The sequence below is a fragment of the Sitophilus oryzae genome, unplaced genomic scaffold, assembly GCF_002938485.1.
Source record: "Sitophilus oryzae breed Bouriz unplaced genomic scaffold, Soryzae_2.0 scaffold_359_pilon_pilon, whole genome shotgun sequence".
In the NCBI taxonomy this organism is placed as follows: domain Eukaryota; kingdom Metazoa; phylum Arthropoda; class Insecta; order Coleoptera; family Curculionidae; genus Sitophilus; species Sitophilus oryzae.
In genome coordinates this window covers 120,972-137,734 of record NW_022146928.1, presented here as the reverse complement: position 1 = coordinate 137,734, position 16,763 = coordinate 120,972, and the positions used below count along the sequence as shown (strand labels likewise).

Below are 16,763 nucleotides of genomic sequence, written 5' to 3'. Positions count from 1 at the left end.
AACCGACGAAAAACGTAACAATCTTTTAACAATCATTCTTAACAACTGACTGTCCAATTCTTTACTTTTATTTATTGACATAGGTTTGGTGGTCTTCAAATAAGATGTTATGTCTGTTTGTAATTCTGATGGCGCTGGTTTATATTTTTTTGTCTGACTAGCGCCGTTACTTGTGTGGGTTCTAAAAAATATAGTTGCCGGATAAATAAATGCAACACTTATTTCCTCAATTGCCTGAGTAAGCTAGAAAATAAATTATTTACCATCATTATTATTATTTCATTCAGATTGCGATTGATATTGAGAAACGGTCGCTTCGGGAACTGCAGATCTCGTAATTGGTATAGTAGGATGAACTCTTCTCATATGTCTATTTAAGTTTCCTAACGATCTACCGGATATCGAAAAAACTTGTTTGCAGGAGCAACATTTTGCTTTATTTTAGTGTTGGGAAAATTCGAATTAAATAATACGTCTAATTGGATAGTAAATTAAAACTAACTAATTCGAATTATCTTTTTCGATATAATCGAGATAAAAATTAGTAGTATTTTATATTATATCTGTGGTAACCGAATTACAAATGAACATAAAACATAACCTCTTATGGACGAATACGAATATTAGTAATTAGTATAGTACTATTAGTAGTATTCTTTCGTTCTGAACGAACTGAAAATTTTCACTTAAACTGATTTATAAACGGAATCGACAAAGAAAGTAACGATCCGATATAGAAAAATCTAGAAATCATTGTTATTTCCTATACCACGTAGGAATAAATCAGTTTAAGTGAAAATTTTCATTTCGTTCAGAACGAAAGAATACTACTATTATTTGGTTCATTTCCATCTCACCCAAATTTCACCGAACACCTGCCGAACACTAAAATTAGTTTTTTTCTTTTATCTAAATAATTATTGATTGCAACTGATAAAATAAAAAGAAATATGGGTATACCGAAATATGAACCGCACGTAAACAAGGACATACTTATATCGTTTTAGAAGAAGCTTCTATTTTAGATATGAGCTTTTCAATAGGAATTGAAACAATCATAAACTCGGCACTTTTAAATTTTAAACTTTAAATTATGGTTTAATTTATTAAACGGCTTCGGCACAGTTAATAGAATACATTGAATAAAGAATATTTTTTTTTATTTTTTATTCGGTGATAGAATATAGGTATGGCAATGGTTCAGAATTTGTTTAAAATATCCCCTAGACGAGCACTAGCTGGGACGAATTTATTTTTAGGTTAAATTTATAATACTACTAAATAATTCGAATTATTAATTCGATTGTGAAATATGAATTATTACTAATTATTCGATGGTGAAAATAATTCGATTATTCCCATCACTACTTTATTTCTATCTTGGGATAAAACATCAAAGTGCATCCACACATCACTGCGCTTTTTAGGCATATTAATGAAATATTAATTTTGGGTAAACCAATATACAAAAAAACTAAACCACAATTTGCGCAAAACAGACTAACTAACAATGCAGACGTAAAATTTTATCAGTTAGAATTTATCAGTGGTGCTAACTGTTGGCGATTTATCCCACTACTGCGTGCTCAAATTCCACCACTGCTACAAAAAACCGCTACCACCTGAATTTCCTCTAATAGCAAAGAATATCTTAATACCCTAGAAGTCTCGTCTCGCATCAAAATCTGACCTGTCGATGGGGCCTCGCTTTGGCGAGCGAGGCCCCAACTTCTTAGCGGGGGCCTCGCTATTTTGCTCGGAATTGAACGAATAGACGCCCGGCGTTGCCTTATTTTGTGTGTACTTCCTTGAATAGTTTTAAATTATAGTTTTAAATTTTATCTATTGCTATAATCAGTCTTTCCGTTCTCCGCACTCCGCCAGTTTACATATAGTATTATCTTATATAATTCCCGTCTTACAGTTTTGGTTACCGTACTCCTCCGAAACGGCTTAACCGATTTTGATGAAATTTTATATGTATATTGAGTAGGTCTGAAAATAGGTTGTTATATATATTTTTATACCCTTAAGTGATAAGGGTAGCCCCCCCCCCCCATTTTTTTTTTATTTCTTGAAAAAAAAATTTAATTTTTTTATTTGGCATTAAAAAATACAAACAACCCTAAATTTTCACCGTTCTACCATTAATAGGGGATGTTTTTTTTTAAATTTTTTGTTACCATCTCCGAAACGGCTTGATCGATTTTGATGAAATTTTATATGTATATTCAGTAGGTCTGAGAATACGTTATCTATTTTTATACCCTTAAGTGATAAGGGTAGCCTACCCTCATTTTTTTTATTTTTTGAAAACAAAAATATTTTAACTTTTTTTGCATTAAAAAATACAAACAACCCTAGATTTTCACCGCTCTACCATCATCCCCTATTTTTTAATAGGGGTTGTTTTTTTAAGTTTTTTGTTACCATCTCCAAAACGGCTTAACCGATTTAGATAAAATTTTATATGTATATTCAGTACGGCTAAGAATAGGTTGTTATCTATTTTTATACCCTTAAGTGATAAGGGTAGCCCACCCTCATTTTTTTATTTTTGGAAAAAAAAATATTTTTTTTATTTGGCCTTAAAAAATACAAACTACTCTAAATTTTCACCGTTCTACCATCATCCCCTATTTTCTAATAGGGGTTGTTTTTTTGTTACCATCTCCGAAACGGCTAGGCCGATTTTGATGACATTTTATTATGTATATTGAGTAGGTCTGAAAATAGTTTGTTATCTATTTTTTATACCCTTAAGTGATAATGGTAGCCCACCCCCATTTTTTTTATTTTTTGAAAAAAAAAATATTTTAATTTTTTTTATTTGGCATTAAAAAATACAAACTACTCTAAAGACCTAAGAGAGACCTAAAGTGAAAAATACCCATCAAATATTCAAAAAACGAAATTAAAAATTAAACAGTATCTACGACAGTTTTCTGTGGTAATGACGCCGGCCGCGACCGTATCCGTCATCGTCTTATATTCCGAAACTGCGGACCTAATACTAAAAGCAGAGTAAGTAAACCGACGAGTAGCGACAGTTCCATTTTCAATTTTCTTTGCGGCTGCGCGAAATAAGTAGGTTATCTGTCACATGAAGAAGCGAAGTTGCCACTGTTGCCGTTTATCAAATATCTCTATATACCTTATTTCAAGTATACCTCAGGCAACGAATCGTTTTTTTTTAAATTATTTATTAGCTGTAAGATATTTTATACATTCAAATTTAGAAATAAGGATAAAACAAAACAAAAAAATATGTATAAAACTTTATAATTAATTCCACTTCAAATTATGAGCAGTGTATACCCTGTTTATAGGACCACTTCATAAGTTGAGCAGCTAAATACGTAGTCTATCTGTCAAACACGTCAAAAGAGAGAGAAAGAAAATTTGGTCCAACCATATCAAAAGAGCCGACGGTTTCTGTCGCTACTCGGCGATCTACTTATCTCTCTATTATCTAGTTCCTCACATTCCGGGACTGGTAACATACCGCTGACACTTCCCGCTCACGCCTAGCATCGGTGTTCGATCGCCGCTGGCGATCTGTCCGGATCTAATCTTTTATCTAGTTCCTTTAGGTAGTAGTAGTAGTAACGTACGGCATACGGCTGGCACTCCCCACTCTCGCGCTCTCACTTAGCATCGGCCTACGATCGCGCTAGCCGCTAGCCGATCCGTTGCCGTCCCATAAATATTGTAACTCTGGTATAGTATCGATCTCGGACCTGCGGAGCGCGAAGCGAATGCGAATAGTTCCTGAGGAACTAGTCTTTTAAGAAACCGGGAACTAGGTCCTTTCATTCCGGGGCTGGAATAGTTCATTGGAACTAGTTCGTTCACGAACTACACACCTCTAGTTTGATAATACCGCGTTTTAAATTGTGAATTAATTGGCGAAGGTGCCAGAACTGTTAGAGTAATAGTAGTTGCATAAATTGTGTTGTAAATAGTATAAGTTGTGTGTACAGAGTGAGAAAAATAAATTCGTTAAGTATTTTATCGTGAGTTTAAATTAGTGGACCCACAGAATCTGTAACACTATTTTCAAAATTGATATTAGTTTATGGACTTTATTTAAATTTATATAACAGGTTATTTCATATATATATATATATATATATATATATATATATATATATATATATATATATATATATATATATATATATATATATATATATATATATATATATATATATATATATAAACAAAGGAAGTTATCGTGGAAACTATAAAAAACGAAGAAAGAAATTTATTGGGCAAGTCCACAGAAAGATTAGTCATGATACATGACTAAAACATGACTACCGTAGACACTCAGTGTTTCCTGCCTTCCGGCTTCATCAATACGGGAGGAATCAGCAACGATGAACTAGCGATCCTGAAAAAGAAGAAAAGAAAAGGAGAAGCAAACGAGGCACAAAGGCGCCATTTGCAGCTGGTCCGGCAGTAGCTTACAATCTGAAGCGTTACTACCGAAACCGCCGCGGAGGCGTTCCAACACACCTCGCCGCTATCACCCTGGCCCAGAGAAAACAATAAACAAGGAAGTTATCGTGGAAACTATAAAAACGAAAAAAGAAATTTATTGGGCAAGTCCACAGAAAGATTAGTCATGATACATGACTAAAACATGACTACCCGTAGACACTCAGTGTTTCTGCCTTCCGGCTTCATCAATACGGGAGGAATCAGCAACGATGAACTAGCGATCCTGAAAAAGAGAAGAAAAGGAGAAGCAAACGAGGCACAAAGGCGCCATTTGCAGCTGGTCCGGCAGTAGCTTACAATTGAAGCGTTACTACCGAAACCGCCGCCGCAGGCGTTCCAACACACCTCGCCGCTATCACCCCTGGCCCAGAAAACAATAAACAAAGGAAGTTATCGTGGAAACTATAAAAAACGAAGAAAGAAATTTATTGGGCAAGTCCACAGAAAGATTAGTCATGATACATGACTAAAACATGACTACCCGTAGACACTCAGTGTTTCTGCCTTCCGGCTTCATCAATACGGGAGGAATCAGCAACGATGAACTAGCGATCCTGAAAAAGAGAAAGAAAAGGAGAAGCAAACGAGGCACAAAGGCGCCATTTGCAGCTGGTCCGGCAGTAGCTTACAATTTGAAGCGTTACTACCGAAACCGCCGCGGAGGCGTTCCAACACCTCGCCGCTATCACCCTGGCCCAGAGAAAACAATAAACAAGGAAGTTATCGTGGAAACTATAAAAAAACGAAGAAAGAAATTTATTGGGCAAGTCCACAGAAAGATTAGTCATGATACATGACTAAAACATGACTACCCGTAGACACTCAGTGTTTCTGCCTTCCGGCTTCATCAATACGGGAGGAATCAGCAACGATGAACTAGCGATCCTGAAAAAAGAGAAAGAAAAGGAGAAGCAAACGAGGCACAAAGGCGCCATTTGCAGCTGGTCCGGCAGTAGCTTACAATTTGAAGCGTTACTACCGAAACCGCCGCGGAGGCGTTCCAACACACCTCGCCGCTATCACCCTGGCCCAGAGAAAACAATAAACAAGGAAGTTATCGTGGAAACTATAAAAAAACGAAGAAAGAAATTTATTGGGCAAGTCCACAGAAAGATTAGTCATGATACATACTAAAACATGACTACCCGTAGACACTCAGTGTTTCTGCCTTCCGGCTTCATCAATACGGGAGAAATCAGCAGCGATGAACTAGCGATCCTGAAAAAAGAGAAAGAAAAGGAGAAGCAAACGAGGCACAAGGGCGCCATTTGCAGCTGGTCCGGCAGTAGCTTACAATTTGAAGCGTTACTACCGAAACCGCCGCGGAGGCGTTCCAACACACCTCGCCGCTATCACCCTGGCCCAGAGAAACAATAAACAAAGGAAGTTATGTGGAAACTATAAAAAACGAAAGAAAGAAATTTATTGGGCAAGTCCACAGAAAGATTAGTCATGATACATGACTAAAACATGACTACCCGTAGACACTCAGTGTTTCTGCCTTCCGGCTTCATCAATACGGGAGGAATCAGCAACGATGAACTAGCGATCCTGAAAAAGAGAAAGAAAGGGAGAAGCAAACGAGGCACAAAGGCGCCATTTGCAGCTGGTCCGGCAGTAGCTTACAATTTGAAGCGTTACTACCGAAACCGCCGCGGAGGCGTTCCAACACACCTCGCCGCTATCACCCTGGCCCAGAGAAAACAATAAACAAGGAAGTTATCGTGGAAACTATAAAAAACGAAGAAAGAAATTTATTGGGCAAGTCCACAGAAGATTAGTCATGATACATGACTAAAACATGACTACCCGTAGACACTCAGTGTTTCTGCCTTCCGGCTTCATCAATACGGGAGGAATCAGCAACGATGAACTAGCGATCCTGAAAAAAGAGAAAGAAAAGGAGAAGCAAACGAGGCACAAAGGCGCCATTTGCAGCTGGTCCGGCAGTTTGCTGATTCCTCCCGTATTGATGAAGCCGGAAGGCAGAAACACTGAGTGTCTACGGGTAGTCATGTTTTAGTCATGTATCATGACTAATCTTTCTGTGGACTTGCCCAATAAATTTCTATATATATATATATATATATATATATATATATATATATATATATATATATATATATATTTATTAAATCGACGGAGTCAGACCCGGTACGTTGAAGATAGGCCGTCAGACCCCGGGGGGTATATCGGACGAAAAATGTTCAAGCGATGTCTTCAGGCCCTGATGCTGGACCGTTTAATTTGTCCCATTTATATAAAAATAGAGGTTTATTCGTTTTCGCCAGACCCACGACGTTGCCGCCTTTTAATTCTCAAATATTTATATTAGAATTAGACGAACGGACCTTTTGACGCGGTAATTGATCACAGTGCAGAAGTAAAAACGGTGCATTTCTGCTATAGTGAATATTATTGTACTTATTGTTAGTATTAGATATATTCTGTCTTATAAATGCATCTGTACGAAAGCGTTTTTATCTGAAATTTCTTTGTAATAAGCATAATCAAGTTATAATGCATTATCAATTTCGTTTAGTAGATTTTGTAAGTGTTTACTAAGTGATGATGGAACCCCGTTTATTATCTTTATACTTTAAAAGAAGAAAAGAAGTTTAGCTACTTCTACAACGAAATCATAGCATCGAAATAAATTTTTAGATACTCGTACAATTTTTTGACACGACGATCGATTCCGACAAAAAAAAATTTAGTTACTTCTACAATGATATCGTAGCATCGATATAAATATTTAGGTAGGTACTTGTACAATTTTTTGACACGACGATCGATTCCGACGACTGTCATTTCTAAGGTAATTTGACGCCGTGTTTTGGAATCATAGGGTATGTGTGTATTTATCATTAACCTTTTTCTATTTTGTTATAAAGAATTATTTTAACTTATTTTTTTATTACATACATATATGAGGGCGGCAATTTAAAAATTTGCACTGTGGGCAAGACGGGTAGAAAAAAGATGCTCATTTAGAATATTAAGAAATTCAGACAAAAAAATGAAAATAAGCATTCTTTAAAGATTGTTTCTACTAGTTTTATTTAAAAATATTAATAATATAAGGTCTAATCTGGCGAGTTGAGTTTGGATGAGAGTGTAAACAAAATTTTTAATAGTATAAATGTAATAATTTAAATTTTCTGCGTCTGATAAAATTCATGTAGCAATAAAGTAGGAAAAAAGTGTAGGTTTAAAAGCATCAATTTCTGGGAATTCCATATTTGTAGAGGCTGGGAACCACCTACTTTTCTGGGAACCCCATACTTTCAAATTTAAATTATTAGAACTGTAATTAAAACAAATCACTATTTTCATTCATATTGCAATCAATGAATAATAAGAATATTATATTATCAAATATTACTCTAATTAAATTTTCGAATACAAAGTATAAGAAGATAGAACATACTATAGAGATGCAACCATAAAACGTGTTTGTCATATTTACATGGTGTTGGTTGATAGCATCCAGCCGTAAACTTAATATACAACGTACCTATTACTGTAGTGTGTAGTCACAGTTTAAAGAATACGTGTAGCCGTCAAAATTTTTGTTTCACTGAAATTATTATTTTAGATCTCACTGAACGAAATAATGCAATAAAATTAATTATTGTGAAATAACTGAATTCTATCATATTTATTATCGAAAAAAAAACGGCGTCAGCGATGGCTATGAAATGAAAATTGCTGTCATTTTATATGTAAAATTATATGGTGAATGTCATCGATCGTTATTTCCAAGCCAACCGGACGCCGTTTTTTTTCGATCATACGGTACCTTTTTGTTTAAACTTTTTCCTGTGGGGAGAAATATCATACAAAACGGCCTTATCGTACAGTCACTATCATGTATACGATGATCGTAATTATTTTGATGTAATTACTTCAACAATGAAATCATACCACCGAAATAAATCTTTAGGTACTCGTACAATTCTTTGACCCGTCGATCGATTTAGATGAAAAAAATCTTTAAGTACTTCTATAACGTAATCATAGCACGAAATAAATTTTTAGGTACTCGTACAATTCTTTGAAACGACGATCAATTTAGACGAAAAAAAACTTTAGGTACTACTACAACGAAATCATAGTACCGAAATAAATTTCTAGGTATTTCTACGTACAATTCTTTGATACGACGATCTGTTTTCTGAGACGAAAAGCATTTTTAGGTACTTTTACGTAAATTTCTAGGTACTCGTACAATTTTTGACCCATCGATCGATTTAGATGAAAAAAATCTTTAGGTACTTCTGTAACGAAATCATAGCACGAAATAAATTTTTAGGTACTCGTACAATTTTTTGACACGACGATCGATTCTGACGATTGTCATTTCAAAGGTAATTTGACGCCGTTTTTTGGAATCATATATATGCCATGTGTATACTTATCTAATAAGTAAAGTGTATTCATTTAGAATATTAAGAGATTCAGACGAAAAAAATCAAAATAGGTAGTAAGTATTCTTTAAGATTGTTTCTACAAGTTATATTTAAAAATTGTAACAGAGAACTATTATTATTATAGGGCCCCTCTCGGACCGCTTGGACGAGTCCATTATAAAAAAGATCGAGGGACAGTAGGTAGAAAAAACATGATTTGGTTTATCACGGAAACGTAAAGTTTAATAAAAGTGTTTTGTTGAAATTCTTCGAGTTTTATCATAAAGTTTATGGTTCGACACCCAACAAAATAATTGTAACGAATCCCCGTCACAAAATATAAATAATTTAAAGTCTAATCTGGCGAGTTGAGTTTGGATGAAACTGTAAACAAAATGTTTAAAAGTGTAATGTAATCATTTAAATTTAAATAAAATTCATATAGCAGTAAAGTAGTAAAAAAAAGTGTAGGTTTAAAAGCATGAACTTTTGGGAATTCCCTATTCGTATAGTCTGGAAACCACCTACTTTTCTGGGAAACATACTTTCAAGTTCAATTTATTAGAATTGTGATTAAAAGAAAGCACTATTCTCATTCATATTGCGATTAATGAATATTAATATTAATAATATTATACTACCATATATTACTCAAATTAAGTTTTCGAATACATAGTAAGTAAACATAGATAGAAAATAGAACATATTATAGAGATGCAACCATAGAACGTGTTTGTTATATTTATATGGTGTTGGTAGATAGCATCCAACCGTAAACTGAATATACAACGTATTACTGTAGCAATCAACATTTTTGTTACACTAAAATTACTATTTTAGATCTTAGTGAACGTAGTAATGTAATAAAATTAATTATTGTACTGATTAACTACCATATAATCGAAAAAAAAACGGCGTCAGCGGTGGCATGAAATGAAGATTGCTGTCATTTTATACCGGGTGCGTCTCAAAAGTGGCTCACCGCTATAACTTTTTAATTTTTTTTAGATAAAAAACGAGGTTTGGTATGTAAGTATATGACATAAATTAGGAATTATTGACGTATTCAATTGTTTTTGGTCACTTCCTGTTTCACAGGAAATGACTACAACTTTTGATTTTTAAATGACATCCCCGGTATGTTTTTGCATTATTTGATAGAAAATGATACTCTGAATCGAATGACATATCATATGTCAACTTTTGACATTCTCGTTTTAAAAAAATTGTATTTTAAATTTCAATCTAAAGTGCCATGGCTGTGTTAAAAACGCTAATTTTTAATCAAGGAGCCTTGGAAAAATAGATTTGATAATCTAATGATTTTCGTGTCTTGTCCGGGCCCGTTCTTATAAGATGCCCAAATCGTATTTTTAATTATATCTCAATTTTTAAAAACGGAACAAGGGATGCTCGTTAGCATATTTGAAAAAAGCATTTTTTACGAATAATTTGGTACCACACACATGGTATTTCGAGTCAAATTGTCATTATGAACCGCATGTTACAATTTCAAATAAACCATATGCAAAAATGTAAAAAAATGACATATTATGATATGTCATTCTATTGAGGGTGCATCCACACTATCCTAAAAACGGCGTATCGGCGTAACGGCATAACGACCTTGAATATATTTCCAGTAATTCTATTGGCGAATGCGCTTCAAAAGTGGTCCACCGCTATATCTTTTTTATTTATTTTTTTTTTTGGAAAAAAAAACGAGATTTGGTATGTTAGTATATGACATAAATTGGAATTGATTGACGTATTTAATTGTTTTTGGTCACTTCCAGTTTCACCGGAAATGACTACAACTTTTGATTATTAAATGACACCCCCGGTATGTTTTTAGATTATTCGATAGAAAATGACACTCTGAATAGAATAATATATCATATGTCAACTTTTGACATTTTCGCTTAAAAAAATAGTATTTTAAATTTCTATCTATTATAGAGTGCCATGGATGTGTTAAAACACTAATTTTTAATCAAGGAGCCTTGGAAATATAGATTTGATAGTCTAATGATTTTCGTGTCTTGTCCGGGCCCGTTATAAGATATCAAAATTGAATTTTTAATCATATCTCAATTTTTTCAAACGGAACAAAGGTGGCTCGTTAACATATTTGGAAAGAGCATTTTTCTACGAATAATTTGGTACCACAATTTGGTACTCGAGTCAAATTGTCATTATGAACCGCATGTTACAAATAAATCATATGTGAAAATGTGAAAAATTGACAAATTTATGATATGCCATTCTATTCAGTGTGATTTTCTATCGAATAATGTAAAAATATACCGGGGGTGCCATTTAAAAATCAAAAGTTGTAGTCATTTCCGGTGAACACAGGAAGTGACCAAAAACAATTGAATACGTCAATCAATCCTAATTTATGTTATATACTAACATACCAAAACTCGTTTTTTATCTGACAAAATAAAAAGTTGTAGGGGTGAGCTACTTTTGAGACGCACCCGGTATACACGATCGATTTAAATGAAAATAATTTTTAAATACTTCTACAACGAAGTCATAGTATCGAAATAAATTTCTAGGTACTCGTACATTTTTTTGACACGACGATCGATTTAGAGGAAAAAATTTTAGGTACTTCTACAGCGAAATCACAGCATCGAAATAATTTTGTAGTTACTCCTACAATTCTTTGACACGACGCGACGATCGCTGGTCGATTTAGATGAAAAAAAAATCAGGTACTTCTACAACGAAATCATAGCATCGAAGTAAATTTGTAGGTACTCGTACAATTTTTGACCCGCCGATCGAAATAATTTTGTTTCTAGTATTTATTAGCCGAACGACCGGTTTCGACAATAAAAGTTTAGTTACTTCTAGAAATCCGGTGATGACAGCAAATCAAAAAAAAGATTAGACCGTAAATTATTGATATTTTTAAATGAAACTAGTAGGAATAATTTTAAAAGAATACTTATTTTCATTTTTTTCGTCTGAATTTCTTAATATTCTAATTAGAGTATGAGCATTTTGTTTTCTACCAAATATAACACGGCTATATCTTCGTTTCCCCTTAATAGTTTGCTTTACCGTGTTGCCGGTTCTTGGGTCTGAATACATCGATTCAACGTAAATCGGCTTATACACTTATACTAATGTCGAAGGTGGCGCCGCCCGTGACAATACCGGTGTACCCCTAATCGTATATAAAAAACATAAAACCATTTTTTCAGGCCCAGCTGAAATTTGGTCAGGGGAAGTGGGGAAACCGTTCTAGACGATAACCACTGAAATCGTACTCAGACCCGACCCCGGGCCTGAAATGTCGAAATCGGGTCTGAGCCCAATGAAGCAACGTAGTTTTTGGGCTCGTATAAGCGGTTTAATAAATCTATATATATATATATATATATATATATATATATATATATATATATATATATATATATATATATATATAAAATGAACAAAATTCTTACAGCTTTAGTGTATATTAATAAATATATTTTCTTGCCTTTAGCTGCTAAAGGCAAGAAAATATTATTTATTATATATATATATATATATACTATATATATATATATATATATATATATATATATATATATATATATACTATATATATATATATATATATATATATATATATATATACTATATATATATATATATATATATATATATATATACTATATATATATATATATATATATTATATACTATATATATATATATATATATATATATATATATATATATATATATATATATATATATATATATATAATATATATATATATATATATATATACTATATATATATATATATATATATATATATATATATATATTATATGCTATTATATATATATACATATAATATTATATATATATATATTATTATATATATATATATATATATATATATATATTATATAGCATAGTATATATATATATATATATATATATATATATATATATATATATATATATATATATATATATATATATATATATATATATATATATATATATATATATATATATATATATATATATATATATATATATATATGAAAAACCTATTAGGCAGAAACTTGTCATTGGAAGTGAAAAAAATGAATTTGCTTTAATTGGTTCTTTTATAGAAAATCCCATATAACTACCAGTTATTGTAATATATCTCAAAAAGAACTACTTCTTTATTTTTCTTGATAAAATAATAAATACTTACTTCCGATATTCGATACTCACTGACGATCCCAATCTCAATATAGGATCGGTTTCATCGCTTCCTGATTCCTTACCGTACTGATGAGGCCTGAAGGCAGTAACATCAGTGTAGGTGTGTTTGTGTGAGTGTGTGAGTGTGCGTGTCTGCACTTGTGTACACTGGTGTATACGGTTGCGAGTTGTTGAGGGCTGAGCCGTTTAATCTTTTCCTTCTTTTCTATACATTTTCCTCACTATTTCTTTCTTGTTCATATTGGTACCACAGCTAAGGATATTGTGGCGGGTTGCTGTTGACTACCTCCGCGGCTGTTCTGGACGAAGCCCACAATCCTGGGCGACTCTGTTTCTGGGCTGCAAATTGGGGCTTTAGACTCCCGTTTGCTCCTTGCATCGTGTGCTTCCTGGTTTTTTGTGTTTTGGAATCGCTTTCATCGCTTCCAGATTCCTTACCGTACTGATGAGGTCTGAAGGCAGTAACATCAGTGTACAGTTGTTGAGGGCTGAGCCGTTTAATATTTTCCTTCTATATTGTATTATATATATTACACTATATCCCTAGTCAGGATTATAAATTGAAGCCAAATTTTTGAGATAGAGCTATACAAAATCCACATAAGTCGGTCATTTTCGTTCAACAGCTTTGAACTACGCAAGCGTGAGAGTATTAGTTATTATTTATTTGATACTAACCAATAGAAGTAGTTTTTTAGTAAATTCGCGCCTTATAAATTTAATTTCTGACATATTTAAACAAAAACAAGAAACGGATAGATATGATGAATATCTAAAATAACAGGTAGATATAATGCCATTACCAATAAAAAAGTAATATAACTATTATAAAACTAAACGTTCTCCAAATATAAAACTAACGTTTAATATATTATACGTTATTAATATTTAGAGTTTATAACGTTTTTTAAACATTACCACTGCGAACGGCAGCTTTTCATCGGCAGAGCAGTCGTGGATAAGGTATTTCACTGGAGAAAAACTAATTAACAATAAAAAATCAAAAATATAAATATTGGGCGCCAGGCATGAACAGAGAAAGAAAACATATTACTTAAAACTAATGACTATATTTATTCATGATGTATTCTGATGGTAAATAGCATTGTGCAATTTTAATAATTATAGTGGCTATATGTCGAGTAAAGTTATGTTAGAAATAATATTAAACATGTTCAATGAAATGACTATGGAAAAATACAATATAGATTGAGCTATTACGAATATAAAAAAGTAGTATTACTTCATTTAATTTGTTATATTTTATACGATGTTAAATCTGAGATGTTGCAAGCCGTAGATTCTAGAATCTATGTTCGGTTATTCATCTGTTAAAATAACGCAATAATATATAGAAAGTAATACCATTACAAGATATGTTCGTAATGAAACTAAAGATCTAACCATGTTCGTAAACACTAAATTCATATAGATATAATAACCACTATTAGTAAATTATTCAAGATGTACGTTATTGTCTTAAGACAGAAAATGTTGTTGTAAATGTAAAACCAGAACTTAAAATTAAACTTAGCTGCTTGTTCTTGAGGCAATCCTGCTTCAAACAGTGACAGCGTGAGGTGGGCTGGTATCTCTGTACTGTCTCTCGGCTATACTGTTGGCCAATACAACAAAAGGGACCAGGATGAGGACACCGTGAACCAATACAGCCGTAACTATCGACTAGGCTTACAAATAGGAACGAAGCAGCATAAGGTTCACGCTACATCCATACTGAGGCAATCTGTACATAGGGTAAACTACCCGTACATAGGACATCCGTCCATTGGACACCTGTCCATAGGAAAACTACCCGTATATAGGGCATCCAACCATAGGACCATAAAAATACGAAACTCGTGTTTAAAACCTACCAAGGTGTAATAAACACAATACACCTACCTCGAAATACTTCCGAGGGCTCAATAATAAACAAAGAAACTGTCCTTTCTTCCATTTAACATTCTGGAGGACAAAAGAAAAATAACACCAACGTGTCAGCAAAATACAAATACGAGTTGAATGGGGCCAATCCAAAACTCTACCCTGTAGCTTCGAAATAGCAGCCGATTCAAATTAAGCAGCAAGATTTAAATTACCATTTCTAAAAGCTGGATTGATGATGACGACCCACCGGCCAAACCAAAAGTGACGTTACCTCGCGGAGAGCGAAACCTTGAAAATAAATGCCCACGGAGCAGCGCAGGATTGTCGACTTGAGAACGTTAGAACTACGCCAAGCGTTTCAAGTAAATTATCAGGCCTGAGCGATACGGAATCCGGTGATGATACGCCAGACATCATATATCATATATAAAGACATGTAACGAACTAAAAACGTTACAAGTTTAAAATAGTGCGCGGGCAGGTGACAGCGTTCAGCGATGAAGTATACGAATCAGAACGTTTTATTTGGCGCGTGCGCACGAAAATCCTGTTGAACGAAAAGGATAGACTTATGCAAGATTGATATTCCAATTTCTTTTCTTTGGCTTCACTTTCCACTCATTGTGTAACTGCGGTTCTAGCAATATATTCTTATAATATATTTGGGTGAAAACTGTTTCTTGTAGAACTTTTTATGTAGAACAGTGGCGTAGTCTGTTTTTCTACAAAAAAAAAATATTTTTGAAAATATGAACTAAAGGTTTTTTTATTATTTATTTTCACTATTTACTGCAATATCAAGTTAACATTTTCTTATTAGTAGGAACTGAATGCTCTCTAACAGTTCTCTAGACGGTCTTAGTTCGATTTAAGTAAAACGGATAAAATTTTCGACTACATACAAAGTTTTACTTGAAAACCTTACTTGATAAGTTTCGACTGAACCCCTACATTGACAGATATAATGTTAAGTGTAGAGGGGATTCAGTATTTGACAATAACATTTTTTTTCCCTAAGGTCCGTGGTTTATAAACAAATTACGCCCAGACATATCAAAGAAGTATTCCAGTGCCTTAAATGAATATTTAGCAGATGAATTGATACCCCAGTATATTTATCAGTGTAACTCTCAGTATCCAAGGTGAATACAATTTATTAATTACTTAATTGATAAAACTAAAAATAAAATGAAAGAAACCTATATTTTTTTATTATCATGCTTATGTTTTTTGTAGTGGCGAAAGTGCTTTTCATACTATGATGTATAATTTTGGATGGGCAAAAAACCCTATTGTTAGAAGAATAGACAAGCTTGACCAAAAGATACCAATAACTCTCTTGTATGGCTCAAGATCATGGATAGATCACTCAGCTGAGGACATTTTAAAAGTAAAAAGAAGTGATTCTTATTTCAAACTACAGGTAACTAATTGACTTAATATTTCTGCTATACTATATACTTTATAATCTAATACATTAAAATACAAGCCATGGATTTAGGGCAGGAGTCGGTAACCTTTTGCTATAAGAGGGCCACAATTTTTTCAAGGAAATATGAGGGGGCCTTATTTGCTCATGTATCCAGAAAATAAAATTATTCGGATCGACCAGTGCTCTGATTAAAAAGGGACGCACAAAATGGACAAAAGAAATTTAAATAATATTTATATTACTAAATTTCAAAACATATTACAACTAATGCGATTTTTGCGACTGTTGTTGCTTCA

The 16,763-nt window shown here is 33.2% G+C and overlaps 1 protein-coding gene across 4 annotated transcripts in view; it reads left to right on the top strand.

Annotated features, from left to right (window-relative positions):
- Positions 1-16,458, top strand: part of LOC115884981 ((Lyso)-N-acylphosphatidylethanolamine lipase) — a gene marked incomplete at its 3' end in the record, with an annotated part of 70,715 nt that extends 54,257 nt beyond the window's left edge. For all 4 annotated transcript variants that reach the window (XM_030903715.1, XM_030903717.1, XM_030903716.1 and 1 more), the window contains 2 exon segments: positions 16,054-16,177; positions 16,272-16,458. In XM_030903715.1, coding sequence (XP_030759575.1) covers positions 16,054-16,177; positions 16,272-16,458 — 311 coding nt within the window.
- Positions 16,459-16,763: the final 305 nt, after the last annotated feature.